The following is an 18,969-nucleotide window of genomic DNA, read 5'->3' on the forward strand; positions in this document are numbered from 1 at the left end:
ATGACATGAGACAAAGTATATGTGAACTGCTGTATGAAAAGTGAATTTACTCTGTAAATCTTCACCCAAATCCTAATAAAAAATAAAATAAAATAAAATAAAAATCTTCTGTTCTACTTGGAAACTTTGGGCATCTGCATCCATCAACAAGCAAAGTCCAGCCCAACACAAGCCATCAAATTGTAGCAACTTAACACCAGCTCAGGGTCTAACACCTTTCTCTTTGTTTGGTCAGGTTCTGGTCAGCTCAGCCTTAGCCATCCCAATTAGGTCATGGGTACCAGCTGCCAAGTTTGGGAGTCACACTCTTCCCCTTCACTTCACACCAGCCAGCACCTTCTCTCACATATTCAGTCCTCAGGGACTATTTCAATGCCTGTAGGCTCACAACTCCTTGCATTTCAGACCAGCCAAGTCCTTCCTCTCATCCTTAGCCTCCATGGCCTAGGTCGAGGAGTTTCAAACTCGGCCCACTTCTTTGTTGCACTTCCCCCATTTCCACTCAAGTGGACCTAGGTGGTGGAAAGTGAGCAGCATACAAGCCTACTGCTCACTGGCTTCCTTTAACTTTCAGTCCTGGAAGGGGTTTCTCTCAAGGACCATGACTTTCTTGTCTCAATGCACCCAAAACCAATCTGCTTGCTCGAAACTCAAAAAGCCAAACAGTCATTACTTTTTCCTCTTCAAGTCTTTATTCAAATGCAAATCTTCTTTTCCCTCAGTAGTACTGGATGGGACTTAGGTTTTCTACCTAAGGCCCCTATACTCTACACACAGGGTTTGAAACAAAAGCCTGTGTTTCTTCTGGGAAAATTCTATTTCCCCTTTTAAAATATCCAATCAAGTATTGGCTGAAGGCAGACTTATATGCTCCCCATTATCCATGCCCCATAATCATTTCTAACAAACTATGTAAGAGAATATGCAGTATCCATAGTACACTCAGATAAATACATTATCCAAAACACAATCTTTTTAAGACACTCCAGGTTCATTCTTAACCTTGATAACCTTCCCATTCTATGTATATGGCCTTAGGCTTCGGCTGGGTATAACCAAAAGCCCTAGGCTCTGAATCAATTATATCTTTCAGTAGGTAACACCAACCAAAGTAACCATCTAAGAATCCAAAGTTTCACTTCCCAGGCACCTTCCTTCTTCCTTTTGAAAAGTCGCATTCTTGTATGAGCCTGAAGCCACTGCAATGAAACCCACCGCTTCTGACATCAACTGCTAAATGGGCAGGGAGGCCACATCTTCCGACCTCCTCTGATCCCCCAGGAGTTAGACAGAATCAGCCTCAACAGCCCAAAATCTATTCCTGTGGGATCAGAAATGGGGCGAGAAATGCTGCCTCCTCTAGCCCTTTCATCAACACTTACACCAACCATTCCTCCCACAGCACCCACCACCTTTTTGCTGGGTTCGATAATTTGCTGCTGTTGCCACACAGAACTCAGAGATTATGGGGTTTAAAAGGGAAGCACCAGGCTACAATTCAAGTTCAAGAACAATGATCAGTCTCTCTCAACCCATCGTCTCTCAGTCAACAGTCTCTCTCCCAGCAGTGCATGTCTCTCGGTGTCTCTCTCAGAAAGTATGTCTCTTGCATCTCTTTCTCACCAGCCCATGTCTCTCAGGAATGTGTTTCTTTCAGCAGCACGACCTTCTCAGCCAGCAGTCAGAAAGACTTCTTCTGCCTCTAGGAGACCTCCTTTTGAGCCTGGCAGAGTAGCCAAACTAACCAATCATAACATAAGAATTCTAAGCACCTGAGAAAGCGAACTTCCCAGAACAGTGCTTTGTGCCACTACGCAACAGAAATACCGCAGGTGTATAACTTTAGCAATAAGGAACTCCTCAGTTGCTCATGGAAAATTCCACCTCAAAGCTTACAAAGACTTATGGGTAGAAAAGCCACACTAAGTAATTTACTACACCACACCACTGTACCATAAGGGGATCTTGTCAAGACTGGACTGTACCTGCACTGGAGAAACAACTGCAAAAACTTAAACGCAGCCTCCCAGACAGACACCAGTTCTTTCCCAGTAAATATCACTGAACCCACACACTTCTAAAGAACTATATAAAGAAATCCCTCCTTTTTTCCTTTTTTGTCTGGTCCTTAATGCTCCCCATTCTTTTCTTAGTATTCTTTCCTTGTCAACACAAGCTTTTGTGGATCAAAGTAACTCTTGTAAAGCAGTCTTTTATTCTCTATGGTTGTTTTTTTTTTTTCTTTTTTTTCTGCTTCACGCCTCCCCGCGTGCCCATAAAAAACTGAAGTAACAAAGTGGAGCTCTGGTTAGATGGCGGAATAAGCAGAAAGACTGCACAAACCCTCTTCAACAAAGAAAAGGGGAACCAATTAACAGATACAGAAGATAATCCTGGACCCCTGAGGTTTGAAAGGAAGGATATACAAGTAGACTAAACTCCAACTAGCAGAAGAATTTGCATGAAAATACCAAAAAAGGAGACATATGGACCTGCGGTCTGGCAGCAATCTTGAGGGCACAAACAGCTCGGATATTGCCTAGTGGTGGTAGGACCTAAGAATAAACCTAAAAATCACCCCTGCTATCCAGGGACTGCACGGAGGACTGCTCTCGTGGCTGGGGAAGAAAAGGGGAAGCAGAGAAGAGGAACACGGGCTGAGCTGTGGACTTTTGCCTATCTGGAGGGTGCAGTTGTTTTGAATGTTTACAAGCGGCTTCACCATTTTGTATATTTAGAAGCGACAGCGTTCTCCCAGGTTCCAGGGACTTAAGAATAGGCTCTGCTTGCTGGGAACCACAAAGACATCCCAGACACACGGACTACTAGAAAGGGACGACATTCTCCTTCTTACTCTTATACCCCACACCCTCCTGGTGAACAGAGGTGCGGCCATCTCTCTCTCCCACCCACCTTCTAGGCTGGCAGGAACTCCATCCCAGCCTGTGTGCTCCGACGGAGCCTGGGTGCCCCGCCCACCCACTCGATCACCACTTCCACTCAGCATTTTATTGGAAGTCAAACCCAGGGCAATAAGGAAAGAAAGGGAAATCAAAGGCATCCAAATTGGTAAAGAAGTCAAACTACCTCTATTTGCTGATTATATGATAGATACATAGAAAACCCAAGAGACTTAGTCAAAAATCTACTGGAACTGAGAGACTTAGCATTGTGGCAGGATACAAGATAAACATCCAAAACTCAGTTGGATTCTTCTACACCAGCAAAGAGATTGCTGAAAAGGAAATAAGGAAATCAATACCATTTACAATACATACCAAAAAAATAAAATACCTCGGAATAAATCATACCAGGGATACAAGACTTATACAAAGAAAACTATAAAACATTACTTCAAGAAACCATAAGAAATCTACATAAATGGAAGAACATCCAATGCTCATGGACAAGAAGATTGGACATTGTCAAAATGTCAATTCTACCCAAAGCAACCTATACATTTGATGAGATCCCAATTAAGATCCCATCAACATTTTTTAAGGATATGGTAAAACCAATCATTAACTTTATTTGGAAAGGAAAGAGACCCCAGATAAGCAAAGCACTACTGAAGAACAACAAAGTAGGAGGTCTCACAATGCCAGATCTCAGTACCTACTACGTAGCCACAGTAGTCAAAAATACCTGGTATTGGTATAATGATAGATACATAAATCAAAGGAATAGAATTGAGAACCCAGAAATAGATCCACTGACCTATGGTCAGCTGATCTATGACAAAGAGCAGAAATCCATTACATGGGTAAGAGAATGTTTGTTTAATAACTGATGCTGGCAAAACTGGATATCCACTTGCAGAAAAATGAAACAAGATGTGTACCTTACACCAGACACAAAAACTAACTCCAGATGGATCAAAGACTTAAATGTGAAACCTCAAATTATAGAGTTGCTCAAGGAAAAATTAGGGGCAAATTTAGGGGCCCTAATATATGGCATAAAGACTATCAAGCATACTCAAAATGCACAAACTGCAGAAAAGAAACTAGATGAATGGGACCTTCTCAAAATTAAATTTTTATGTGCTTCCAAAGACTTCACTAAAATATTCAAAAGACACCCTAAAGACTGTGAAAGAATATTCACCAATGACATATCTGACAAGGGACTTATCTCTTGAATTTATAGAAAACTGCCAACACCTCAAAAACAAAAAGAAAAATAATTCAATTTAAAAATGGGCGGAAGACATGAATAGAACTTCACCCAAGAGGATATTCAGGCAGCCAACAAACATAAGAAGAAATGCTCACGATCGTTAACCATTAGAGAGGTGCAAATCAAAACAACAATGAGATACCATCTTGCCCAAGCAGTAGTAGCAAAGTTCAACAAGACAGAAAATAACAAATGCTGGCGAGGATGCGGAGAGATTGGGACTCTCCTACACTGCTGGTGGGACTGTAAAATGGTACAACCACTGTGGAAAGCAATATGGCAATTCCTTCAAAAGTTGGAATTAAAAATACCATTTGACCCAGCCATTCCATGACTAGGTATGTATACTAAAGAAGTGAGAGCTATGACAAGAACAGACGTATGCACACCCATGTTCATCTCAGCACTATTTACAATAGCCAAAAAATGGAAACAACATAGGTGTCCATCAACTGCAGAATCCATAATGAAACTATGGCACATAAACACAGTGGACTACTATGCAATGCTAAAGAATAATGCAGAATCTGCAAAGCACTGCATAATGGGGATGAATGTGGAGGACATTATGCTGAGTGAAATAAGTCAATCACAGAAGGACTAATATTGTATTAGACCTTTATTGTAAAAGTCAAGGAACAGTTTATATATGGAAGGAAATTTTCTTTGTTGGTTACCAGGGGTAGGAACAGAGGGGAGGAAACACTGTTAGATAGGTAGAGATAAGTACTGATTTGGGTGAAGAGAGGAGCAATGTACCAAATGTGAGTAATCAACATGGTGGCATTGAGGAAGAGGAAGAGGAAGATATAGAGCGGTACATGGGAGGTGTAGACAACAATGATGAACCCTTCTGCACATACAGTATCGCATGAAGGCAAATATGGGTATACGGGTGGATACATGGGAGGACAGGCTGAACTAGTAGGTAAGTCTATGCCACAGGGAGTGTGCCTGGGACTATGTGTGAGGGTGGCAGGCCATGGTACTACAAGTGTATTTGTATGTTCTGTAAGAATTCCCAGGGGTATAGTAGAGCTGACAAGGGACAAGGTTGTAGTCACTTCTTGGTCACAGCCAGCTACCCAGAGGGAGCGAGCAGTTGAACTTGTGGGCTTGGGACCATAGTCACAGGGGACATCAAGCTCAACTGGCATAACGTACTACACAAGACATTGTTCTACCTCCTACTTTGGCAAGTAGCGACTACTATCTTAAGAGCTTGCAAGCAGCCACCTAGATGCAACGATGGGTCTCTCCTCATCCAGAGCAAAGAAGATTGAAGAAAACCAAAGACTCATGGAATCAATTAGTCCTCGTGACCAATACACCATGCAATCCCCAGCCTATATGACTATGAAACCAGAGGAACTAGATATTGCCAGCTACCACTGTCAACCACTCAGAGTGGGATCTCTGGAGGAGATCCTGAATAGAGAAGGAGAACAATGTGGAACAAAACTCAAAATCATTTGGGGAAAAAAAGGTTTGCTGGTCTAATAGAGCATGGTGGAACCACTGAGACTATGGTCCCTAGCTTCCCTTCAGGTCTAGAGCATGGAGGTATAGACACAGTGTAGAGGTAACTATCTGAAGTGCAAGGGGAGCTCTTGCACTGGGGTAAACTGTAGTCATTGTCATGAGACAACGTGTGTGTAAACTGTTATATAGAAATTGAATTTGCTCTGTAAACTTTCACCCAAATCATAATTAAAAATAAGAAAATAAAAAAAAATAACAATGTTTTTTCATATAAATCTTTATGGAAAGGGCCTAATTTGAGAATATGCTAACTCTGTCCAGGAAATATCAGAAAAGCACAAAGTGCTCAAGTTCTGGGACCAATCTAGTAAGAAAGTGACACCACATCAATCACAATTTTCAATTCTTTATCTGTTAACAGGCGCATGATGTATAAAGCACATTGCAAACTACAAATTATAAGTAAACTGTTCTTCCTGGTTTTTACATCTCTGTACTATTTTTTGTGTTACTTTTCCAATGAGAAATGAAACAAGTTTTTTAGAGCTTATTTTTCTGATTAAGTCAAATATTTTTCAAAGATTTTTTATTCCAAAAAGAAATGTACACGTTCATAATTTTAAAATTTTAAGAAAGTATCTGATACGTATCAATCCTAAGTACCCAGACTCATGCTTACCCTTAATCTTCACATACTGCATATCAGGATTAACACAGAGGGCAAGGTTACTAGGCAGAGTCCATGGAGTAGTTGTCCAAGCAACTAAAGATACATTTTCATCTTCCTCCAATGGGAAAGTTACAAATATTGAAGGATCTTGAACATCCTGAAATAAATTGAGGTAAAGCACTATTTTACAAAATGTATAATAGACATCAAAGGGAAAAGAACTGACTGCCAGGAATAAAAGCAATCAATTTGTAGACTACTCTAAGTTTTCAACAATCCTTTAGAAAAATTTCTTTTCCAGTTTTATAACAAGACTTTAATAGAAATCCCCCTCACTTCCCATGCCTAGCTTCATGTCTCTTAAAAGCAATGTAAAAAAATTTTAAAAGTTTAAGCAAACAAAAATTATAAAAAGAAAAGACAAAGAATAAAATTCTAAATATATTTTTAAAATACTGAAACACATTTTAATGGTTATTTTAGTAGTCACAAATATAAAACATTTTAAGATAAATGGTGATTTTTAAAAATAATGTTTCAATTTTGGGGAAAAAAAAGGACCAGGTTTGCTCGTCTGACAGAGCCTGGTGGAACCAATGAGACTATGGCTCCTAGCTGCTGTTCAGGTCTGCAACTGAACCCACACCTGTGGCTTCCACTCAAACAAAAGACAGGCATATGAGTTGAACATTTACCTGAGGCAGATATACTTCTTGGAGAGAACAATCATGGAAGAAAGAAGGACTGTTTGCACAGAGGGAGACAGCTCAGGGGGCAAGAGTGCATGGAGGGAAAGTCATAGGGAAGAGTTAACTATTGGGAGGAAGTGGGATGGGAGCTGTTGCATTGTGGTAAATTGCAGTCAATGTCATGAGACAAAGTGTATGTGAACTGTTGTACAGAAAATGAACTTGGTCTGTAAACTTTCACCTAAATGTCACACTCACACACACACACACACACACAGTAATGTATCAAGAGGAAGTGGATACAATCTTACACTAGCAATAATAACAAACAACAATATATGAGTGGATGTATAGGTAGATAAATGAACAGATGTAGGATAGCATATTGAAGAATGACCACACGCATATATGTTGTTATGTGCCGTCGAGTCGGACCCAACTCATAGCGACCCCTCCTGGGGTTTCCAAGGCAGTATCACTACGGAAGTAGATTGCACAATCTTTCTTCCGAGGACTGGCTGGTGCATTTGAACTACTTGCCTTGTGCTTAACAGACAAGTGTCTTAGGCATTATGCTACCAGAGCTCCTTAGTGGTAGATACCTACATCAATTGACATATGGTGCAAATATATTCATGTATGTAACAGAATACACAGGGGGTACAGTGTAGTGCAATGAACTGCTTAATATGACCCTTCTAGCCACTGTTCTCCATTTTGTGATGTTGAAACCTACCAGCCACTCCTCGGAAGGAAGGTTGGGCAATCTACTTTCTTAGTGATACTGCCTCGGAAACCCAAGGAGGCATCACTATGAGTGGGATCTGACTCCACGGTAGTGCATTTGTGTTTTTTGGGTTTTGGTCAGCTATGCTACCCATAGCTCTGACTGGGATGATAAAGAAGGTCCCAGACAGAGTGAGAGAAAAATGTAGAAGAAAATTCACATTCATAAAAAAAAGAACAGACTTACTGGTCAGATTAGAGACTGGTGGAACTCGAGACTACATCCCTTAGAAGCCTATTAAACTTAGAACTGAACCAAATCCATAGACAATCTTATAGTCAAATAATAGGTAGGCCTATAGAGTAAACAGTAACATTCATGAGGAATATTCTCCTCAGAACATTCAACTAATCAAGACCTAAAGAGCACCATTTTCCCAAAAGTGAAATTCAGAAGACATGAAGAGGCAGGAACACTGGGTGGATGGAAATGGGGAACACAGGGGAGCTCTGGTGGCAAACTGCCTAAGGCATTTGACCGCTAACCAGAAGGCTCACAGCTCAAACTGATCAGCCAGTCCTGAGAAGGAAGGTTGGGCAATCTACTTCCATAGTGATACCACCTTGGAAACCCAAGATGCGGTCACTATGAGTCAGATCCAAATCGATGGCAGTGTGTTGTGCTGCACTGTAGAGTCGAAGTGGGCAAAGTGCTGACGCACTGAAAGGATTTTAACTGATGCCACCAAACAGTCTATGTACAAACTAATTTGCTTTGCAAACTTTCACCTAAACCACAATAAAATGTTCATAGGGGAAAAAAAAAATCAGTCAGCTAATCAATCAATCTCATGCTCTTTCCAGAACATTATTCTTAAAAAAAAAAAAAAAAAAAAAGGGCTCTGTAAACTTTCACCCAAAAAAAAAAAAAAGGGGGGGGGGGCTCAGACATACAATGGAGATTTTACTATTACAATGATCTATCTTATACTAAGTCCATGCTTGAGCCCATCATCACAGACACTGTGTCAAACCATCTCGTTGAGGGTCTTCCCCTTTTCTGGTGACCATCTCTTTTACCAAGCATATCCTCTTCCAGGGACTGATCCCTTCTGACAACATGAGCAAAGCATGAGAAACAAAATCTAGACATTTTTCCTACTACAGAGCATTACAACTACAGCTGTATTTCCTCCAAGGCATATTTGTTTGTTCTTCTAGCAAATCATGGTACACTCAATATTCTTTAACAACACCCTACTTTAAATGCATCAGTTCTTCTGTAGTCTCCCTTATTCATTGTTCAGAGCACTCAGATACGTAAGAGGCTACTGAAGACACCATGGTTTGGCTCAGGTACACTGTAATGTTCCAAGTGAAACTTTTGCTCTTCAACACTTTAAAGTGGTCGTTTGCAGCAGAAAATCCTCACAACTGAACCAATAAGCATCATCATGATAAACGGAAAATACTGATGTTGTCCAGTAGTTTTAATTGGATCTACATTCAATGCCCACACAAACAAAAAGTCAAGAAATCAAAGGACGAATTGCTAAGGCAAATCTGATGCAAAAGGAAATCTGAAGCTCCATGAAAAAAGCTTTGGTGGTGCAGTGCTTAAGGCATTTGACTGCTAACCAAAAGGTTGGCAGTTCAAACCCACCAGCCACTCCATGGAAGGAAGATGAGGAAATCTACTTCTACAAAGATATACCACCTCGGAAACCCAATGGGGGTTGCTCCGAGTCAGGATCAACTTGATGGCAGTGGGATTTTTTATGAGGGTGTGATCAAGTCATTGTATTAATTGCCTCTATGAATCCATATGTTGGTGAATACTTAATATACCATGGACTCCCAGAAGAATAAACAAGTCTGTCTTGGAAGAAATACAGCCAGAATGCACCATAGAAACGAGGATGTTAAGACTTCACTTCATACACTTTGGACATGTTATTACTGGGAAGGATGACCACCCTGGAGAAGGGTGTCGTGTTGGGTAAAGTAGAAGGTGAACAAAAAAGAGGAAGCCCCTCAATGAGATGGACTGACACAGTGGCTGCAACAAAACAATCAAACACATCAAAAATTGTGAAGATGGCATCGGACTGGGGAGTGTTTTGTTCTGTTGTACCTAGGGTCAACAGGAATTGGAATCGAATCAATGGCACTTAACAACAACCTCACAAAGATGTGCAAAGAGCAAATGCATATGTGAGAACATTCCATAAAACAAAAACTGCTTTAGAAATGCAAGTTTTACAAATATAATGTTTGAGCCTGAGCCATGAAAAAAGAATTCGATCTAAGTCAATATTCTTTAAAAGCAAAGAGGATGAAATAAAATCTCAAACATGTGACAACAGAAAACTTACTCCCTATTACTCTTTGTTTAGGTCAGGTAAAGCAATGTACACTGTGTACATCAGACACCTCTAAATAACTCTGTCATAGAAACGGCAGCAAGTTATTCCACTTCATCAGAGAAAAGTACGTGCTGTTCACCATTCCAAAATTACATTTTCTTCAAAATACTTTAAGAAACAAATGATATACAAGGTTACCAAAAAAATAAAATACTTGGGAATAAATATTACCAGGGACATAAAAGACCTATAAAAAGAAAACTATAAAAAACTACTTCAAGATACTTCAAGAAACCATAAGAGATCTACATAAATGGAAGAACATCCCATGCTCATGGATAGGAAGATTGAACATTGTGAAAATGTCAATACTACCCAAAGTAATCTATACATTCAATGCAATCCCAATCCAGATCTCATCAACATTCTTTAGGGATATGGAAAAACCAATCATTAACTTTATATGGAAAGGAAAGATACCCTGGACAAGGCAAAGCACTATTGAATAAGAAGAACAAAGGAGGAGGTCTCACATTGCCACATCTCAAAACCTACTATACAGCCACATAGACCTATGGAATAGAATTGAGAACCCAGAAATAGATCCATCAACCTTTGGTCAGCTGATCTTGGACAAAGGGCAGAAATCCATTACATGGGGAAAAGAATGTTTGTTTAATAAATGGTGCCAGCAACACTGGATATTCATTTGCCAAAAAATGAAACAAGATCCGTACCTCACACCATATACAAAAACTAATTCCAGATGGATCAAAGACTTAAATATGAAACCTCAAACTATGGAGTTCCTCAAGGAAAAACTAGGGGCAAATTTAAGGGCCCTAACATATGGCATAAATAGACTGTCAAGTATAACTTAAGATGCACAAACAGCAGAAGAGAAACCAGATGATTGGGATCTTCTCAAAATTAAATTTTTATGTGCTTCCAAAGACTTTTACAAAAGAGTCAAAAGAGAACCTATAGATTGGGAAAAAATATCTGGTAATGACATATCTCACAAGGGACTTATCTCTAGAATTTACAGAAAACTCCAACACCTCAATAACAAAAAGAAAAACAATGCAATTTAAAAATGGGCAGAAGACATGAACTGACACTTCACCAAAGAGGATATTAAAGCAGCCAACAAACATATGAAGAAATGCTCACGATCATTAGCTATTAGAGACATGCAAATCAAAAGAACAATGAGATACCATCTTGTTCCAGCACTAGTAGCAAAGTTCAAGACAAACAGTAACAAAAGCTGGTGAGGATGTGGAGAGATTGGGACTCTCATACACTGCTGGTGGGACTGAAAATGGTACAACCATTGTGGAAAGCAGTATGGCGATTCCTTAAAAAGTTGGAATTAGAAAAACCATTTGACCCATCCATTCCGTGACTAGGTATGTATCCTAAAGAAGTGAGAGCCATGACAAGAACCGTTGTATGCACACCCATGTTCATCTCAGCACTATTTACAATAGCCAAAAGATGGAAACAACCTAGGTGTCCATCAACTGAGGAATGGATAACCACCCTCTGGTACATACACACAATGGAATACTATGCAATGCTAAAGAATAACCCAGAATCTGCAAAACACCACATAACGCAGATGAACTTGGAGGACATTATGCCGAGTGAAATAAGTCAATCACAGGACAAATATTGTTATTAGTCTGTTATTGTAAAAGTCAAGGAAAGGTTTACCTATGGAAGGAAATTTTCTTTGTTGGTTACCAGGGGTGGGAGGGCCGGGGAGGGAACAATATTAGATAGATAGAGATAAGTGGTGATTTGGGTGAAGAGAAGGGCAATGTACCAAATGTGAGTGGATCAATATAGTGGCAGTGAGGAAGAGAAAGACATGGAGAGGTACATGGGAGGTACAGACAACAAAGATTAACCCTTTTGCTGCTTATGCACAGGGAGACAGGTCAGGGGGCAGGAGTGTATGGAGGGATGGACAGTGGGAAGAGGTAACTATGGGGAGGAAGTGGGAAGGGAGCTGTTACATTGTGGTAAACTGTGGTCAATGACATGAGACAAAGTACACGTGAACTGCTGTATGGAAAGTAAATTTGCTCTGTAAATGTTCAGATCACAATTTAAAAAAAAATGATGAACCCTTTTGCACATTCAGTACTGCTCTGTCAGTGAAGGCAAACATAGGTATATGGGTGGATAGATGGGTGGACATTCTGAACTAGTAGGTATGTCTATGAAGTGGGGAGTGTACCAAGAACATGTATAGGGTTGGCAGACAATGGTCCTATAAGTTTATGTGTATGATCTGAATTTCCAGGCATACAGTAGAGCTGACAAGGGGCAAAGTTGTAGTCACTGCTTGGTCACAGCCAGCTACCCAGAGGGACCAAGTAGTTGAACCTGTGGGCTTGCAACCATAGTTCCGAGCCCCATACCATATTTCTAGGGGATATTAACCTCAATTGGCGTAATACAGTACACAAAACATTGTTCCACCTCCTACTTTGGCAAGCATCGACTGGGATCTTAAAAGCTTGCAAGCTGCCATCTAGATGCAACAATGGGTCTCTCCTCATCTAGAGCAAAGAAGAATGAAGAAAACCAAAAGTTCATGGGAACAATTAGTCCTAGTGACCGGTACACCATGAGATCTGCAGCCTATACGACTATGAGACCAGAAGAAATAGATGGTGCCCGGCGACCACTGTCAACCACTTAGAAGGGGATCTATGTAGGAGATCTTGGATAGAGAGAGAGAACAATGTGGAACAAAACTCAAAATCATTTGGAGAAAAAAAAGGGGGGACCAGGTTTGCTGATCTGATAGAAGCCTAGTGGAACCATTGAGACTATGGCCCCTAGCCGCCCTTCAGGTCTGCAACTAAACCCACACCTGTGGCTTCCAATCAAACAAAAGGCAGGCATATGATTTGAACATTTACCTGAGGTAGAGACACTCCTTGGAGAGAACAATCATGGGAGAAAGAAGGGCTGCTTATGCACAGGTAGACAGCTCAGGGGGCAGGAGTGCATGGAGGGATAGACATAGGGAATAAGTAACTATCAGGAGGAAGTGGGAAGGGAGCTGGTACATTGTGGTAAATTGTGGTCAATGTAATGAGACAAAGTGTATGTGAACTGTTGTATGGAAAGTGAATTTGCTCTGTAAATTTTCACCCAACTCACAACTAAAAAAAAAAAAAAAAAATGATATGCAAGGTACCAGATAAAGCATCAAATCACAGTGATTGGAGAGAAATATAACAAAGCTAGACATGTTAACAACCTAAGAGAGAGACACAAAAATATGGTCAAGACAAGGAAAACCTATCACACTAAAAAATATCATTCACTAATCCCATTGGAATAAAATCCATCATTTTTCACCTTAACAGAGCCTAGGTACTGTGACTGGTAACATTATCAGCCCCAGATAAAAACCGGCCAAATTAAATGATGCATGTGAAGCTTCCACATTGGGAACCCCTTGTCAGTACTAACCACAGTCACTGAAGATCCAAAATTCAAATGTAAAATGACAAATCAGCATTTCACATACCTTGTAATTTTGGTGAGATTCAAAGTTGGAAAGTGGAGTATTGCATGCTGTGGAAAAGGGCATGACTTTCACACCTCTATAAACAAGGCCTTTATCATAGAGTTGTTTGAAAACCCACCTAACAAGTAAAGAGACAGCATTTTCAACAATTACATAACCAATATTCTGCTTCTACAAACATTTACACCAACTTGTTTCTACTTTCTACCTGGTAAAGTACAACAATAAAAAAAGACAGACCTAAAATATAAAGTAGTTGTTTACAATGGGAGGTGGGTTTGAACAAGGTATCTAACTCTCAGAGGAAGACCAGTCGGTAAATAACAACATATCAGTACAATGGGACATTATATATACATTTAAAGTACTAATATTTGCTGACACAGAATGATATTCGTGATACCATGCTGACTGAGAAAAGCAATTGATAGACCATGTTGTACAGTGAAATATCATTTAAGTAAACCATATACATACATCAGTATACATATTTACATGTTTTAGAGATGCTGAGAAAACAGATTTTCATCAATATGATAACTACGGTTGGGATTTCCAAGTTTTTTCCTTTAAACACTTTTCTTGGAGCACTGTTTGTATTTCATTACAACAGGCAATTTTACAAAAGCAATTTAACAAGTACAATCGCAAAATATGCAACTACTAGATTTAGGACCAGATATCTCTCCTATGATCATAAAATTTGTACTAACCATTTAAATGTGTTGCATTAAGCTAAATGTAACAAGAGACTACAAATGTAAATGGTGGCAATCACCCCAGCCTTCTCCTGTGATGATTATTCATCTCTTCCAGTTGGATACCAGAACACATTGATAGGAACCCTTATCTAATTCTGCTTTTATTTAATTTTTCTTTGTATCCCAGTTACTATGAGCCTGGCAGAATGAATTTTGGTAATATTTATTTAATAACATTTTTAAGAAACAATGTTCATTAGTTTGACTGTATTGTAAAGCTAAAACAGTGATGTTTTCAAACAAATTTCCCAAGGTGAAAGTCATTCTTAAATTATATCTTTTCATGCAAGGACATTCACAGAAGACTACAGGAAAAATGTTAGATTTAATGTCACAGACCCAGTGTCAAGCCTAAAATTGTAAAATTAGCTACGATTTTAAAAGTGAACCTATACAACTATGAGACCAGAAGAACTAGATGGTGCCCAGCTACCACTGCCATCCACTTGGAAGGGATGTGGGAGATCTTGCATAAAGAGGGAAAACAATGTGGAACAAAACTCAAAATCATTTGGAGGCAAAAAAAAAAAAAAAAAGAAGGTGGGGACCAGGTTTGCTGGTCCAATGGAGCCTGGTGTAACCACTGAGACTATGGCCCCTAGCTGCCCTTCAGGTCTGGAATTGAACCCACAACTGTGGTTTCCAGCCAAACAAAGTACAGGCATGTGAGTTAAACATTTACCTCAAGTAGACACACGCCCTGGAGAGAACAATCATGGGAGAAAGAAGGGCTGCTTATGCACAGGTAGACAGCTCAGGGGGCAGGAGTGCATGGAGGGATGGACACTGAGAGGAGGTAACTATGGGGAGGAAGTGGGAGGGGAGCTGTTGCATTGTAAATTTTGGTCAATGACATGAGACAAAGTATATGTGAACTGCTGTATGAAAAGTGAATTTACTCTGTAAATCTTCACCCAAATCCTAAAAAAAAAAAATTAGCTGTGTGATCTTAAGCAAATCACAACCACCTGCCTTCACCTCAAACTGTGTCCTAACCAATATAAAGGACTGTCTGGATCATATGGGAAAAATTCATATGGAAGTAATCTATATGCCCAAGAGTATAAACTAATCTAAACATGAACCGTTATTACTAAAAGGTATCCTACTATTTTTTATATTCAGTTTATGTGTCTCATTTATATTGTCAGTAAGTTCTTCAGGAATAATTAAATGTTCTAATATCAAGAGACTATAAAACTGTTTTCCTTCTGATTTTAGCCATGTTTTATATGTAAATTAAGTACTATTTAATGCTATCATTTTGGAAGGAAGACTGGGCAATCTATTTCCATAGTGATACAGCCTCGGAAACCCAAGGACGTGTCGCTATGAGTCTTATCTGAATTGACAGGAGTTTGGTTGAGTGTTATCATTAAAACTAAAAAATCACTCTCTTAGCAGTCCAAGCCACATTATATGCTCAGTATTACTGATCCACAGTATAAATAGAACCTTCTTTTTCAGATGTTTAACACAAAACGTGGTTTTTAAGATACTCTAATCACATGAACTCCAGTTGCTAAGTGAATTGGGAGTCCCCATGCAAAGTCTTTTGGGTGCTCTGGTAGTATAGTGCCCAAGGCACCTGACTGCTAACCAGAAGGCTGGTGGTTCAAACCCATCAGCCACTCCTCAGAAGGAAGATGGGACGATCTAGTTCCGTAGTGATACTGCCCAGAAACCCAAGCAGGGGGTCACTATGAGTCAGGTCCAACTCGATGGCACCTAACAACAAGAACAACATCCAAAGTCTCTAGTATATCAGAAAATATGATCAGCTTCCCACCCTTGGGTACATGGGACTACACATTCTTCCACAAAGGCAATGTCAGAGTCAGATGGTCTGTAGATCCATCCCAAGGTATCTAGCACTGGCTCCACAAAGGCAAGGGAAAATAGATCAAGCAAGTACAACAGACTTTCACTAACAGAAATGTGAACAGGAATAGAAGTAGGTAGTAAAAGCTGTAATAAGGCCCTACAAAAAAGGTGTTACCTTACAATACAACACTGCAACACCTGTACTTTTATGCATGATTTAATAAAATTAGAACTTCTTCAAAGCTGGCCAAGTTGTGTACATAGGAGTTTTACAACCATATTAATAGTATTGGTTCATTAATCCTAAATAATAATTTTCAGAATAGAGCACAGTGTCCAAGGTAAACCAACTATCAAGACGAATATTGCTACAGTTGTCTCATGATAGTAAAAAAAATAAAATTTCATTTTGAAAAGTATTGTAAAACAGCCAAGGCACTATATAATGTCTCACTATGTAATGTCTATATATTAAATTCAAGTACAAAACTTTTAGACTCAATTCATTTAGGAAAAAAAAACAAAACAAATACTTCTGACAACTCATTTTCCTTGAATTTGGAAGAAACCTAATGACCGAAAAAAAAAAGGAAGCTTTGAGTGATATTAAGCAATTTATATAACTTTTTTATTTCTTAATGTAAATATTTATATTTATATGCAGAAATACTTATGTATTTGATCACAAGTTGCGACTCAACCTGCTGGAGCCATTACATACTACAGAATATATGCATACTCTATTATCTCTCCAGATGCAAAAACTTCTTACAAATTGATTCATGCTAGAGCACCTCTCTATTGACCAGTATCAATACAGCAAGATACTCACCATGTTAATAATTTCAAATAAACTTACCAAACAGACTCCATGAATTGTGGATACAGAGTTTTGTAGTCATTGTCAAAGTCAATCCACCGGCCAAGTCTGGTTATAGTAGACTTTAAAAATAAATATTAGCGTATTATTAGGCAATTTTATTGGTTATTACACACCAAATCATATTTTCTATTTCTATTATCATCACATACAATTATTTTAGGAAAACAGAACAGTAAATGGTTCAAGTGTAATTATTTTGAAAATATACTATGTAAGGTTAAGAACATGTTTTCTTGGCATTTGTCCTATATGCAAATGATACTATTTACAAGTATAAATATTCCTTTACAAAAGTCTGCTATTAAAACCTCTATTTGGCAAACCCCATAGCTTAAATGTTGCTGGCAGGAATCATCAATGGATACTAAAGTTATTGAGAAGAATTTCCTCCAGGGTACTTATTAATTACAAAGGGAAAAACTGAAACTTTACAATGGAGAAATTTGGCAGACATCTCTCCTGCCAAACAAAGTTAGTATCACCAGAGATACAGCAACATGACTCCTGACATGATACACTGATAATGACACAAAATCATTTCTGAGGCATTCTTTTTTAAAAATGCATTAACTTACACTGAGTCAAAAGGAAATATCAGACATTGAGGAACATTCTACAGAATAACTGGTTTGTAGTCTTCAAAATTAAAAAAGTCATGAAAGATAAAGAAAGACTAAGGGAACATCCCAGATTGGAAAAGACTAAGGAAACATGACAATGAAATGCAGTATGTGATCTTAGAATAGAACCTAGACAAGAAATAAAAATGAGTAGGACAACTAGTAAAATTTCAATAAGCTCCTTCGTATTGTACGTTAATTTCTGCTTTTGGATAATTACACCATTTCAACTTCCATTAAAAAACTCCCATTTAAATGCAGTTTTTATTCATTCTATTGAAAATAACCCAGTGTACCTTCCACTCAGTAGAATATCTCATCACAATTGCTCGGCATTGACTATTATACTCCGCAATTCCCATACTGGCCACATCCTCTGGTCCTCTGATTCCCAGTGTCTTATCAATTTCATATTCCTGAAAAATTGTGATTACACTACTATCATCTTTGTCCAATGGAGTAACTACACCTCAGCAATTCTAAATATTAAAAGTCTTAAAAAGTTAGTTCTCAGGAAATGATGTATAAATGAAATTATTTTAGAAATGAATTAGAAGAAAAGTAATGTAAGACTAGATACTCAAACATACCACAGGTAAGCCATGACAATCCCATCCAAATCTTCTATCAACATGAAATCCACTCTGATGAGCGTATCTTGTAACTATGTCTTTAATTGTCCCTGCAAGTATATGTCCATAGTGAGGCAGTCCAGTTGCAAAAGGAGGCCCATCATAAAAAGTAAATCTAAGGTAATAAAATCACATTTTTATTATCATCATTATTAAAACACTTTAAAACAAATGTCAAAAATTAGGAAAACATTTTTCTATAGATATACCCTGTTATAGTGGAATCTTTGGAGAGAAAAGGCGCAAGATCATTAAAAGACATTAGGTTTTACATTTGTAGAGGTCCCATCATCAGAAAAGCTACAGTTAAGATGAAGTGGGAGAGACTCTCGATTCTTCCTTTATCAGTTTCATGACATAAGGCAATTTACCTATTGTGATCCTGAATTATCTAAACCATAAAACAGAGTAACAAATACCTATTTCATAAAGTTTTGCAATAGAGAAAAATTACAATAAAAGCAGTGATTAAAAGGCTGGTCTTCATAGCCACAGGGAACATCAAGCTCAATTGGCATAACATACTATACAAAACATTGTTCCACCTCCTACTTTGGTGAGTAGCGACTGGGATCTTAAAA

At 38.7% G+C, this 18,969-nt stretch overlaps 1 protein-coding gene across 1 annotated transcript in view; it reads right to left on the bottom strand.

Annotated features, from left to right (window-relative positions):
* Positions 1–18,969, bottom strand: part of IARS1 (isoleucyl-tRNA synthetase 1) — a 168,781-nt gene that overhangs the window by 147,920 nt on the left and 1,892 nt on the right. The window contains exons 2-6 of the mRNA XM_007953003.2: positions 18,347–18,503; positions 18,053–18,172; positions 17,113–17,195; positions 13,669–13,786; positions 6,341–6,488 (exon numbers count right to left, since the gene is read on the bottom strand). Of these exons, the coding sequence (XP_007951194.2) occupies positions 6,341–6,488; positions 13,669–13,786; positions 17,113–17,195; positions 18,053–18,172; positions 18,347–18,503 (626 nt within the window). The remainder of the gene's footprint in view (positions 1–6,340; positions 6,489–13,668; positions 13,787–17,112; positions 17,196–18,052; positions 18,173–18,346; positions 18,504–18,969) is intronic.

This window comes from Orycteropus afer, unplaced genomic scaffold, assembly GCF_000298275.1.
Source record: "Orycteropus afer afer isolate SDZICR_OR568_19922 unplaced genomic scaffold, OryAfe1.0 scaffold00368, whole genome shotgun sequence".
In the NCBI taxonomy this organism is placed as follows: Eukaryota; Metazoa; Chordata; class Mammalia; order Tubulidentata; family Orycteropodidae; genus Orycteropus; species Orycteropus afer.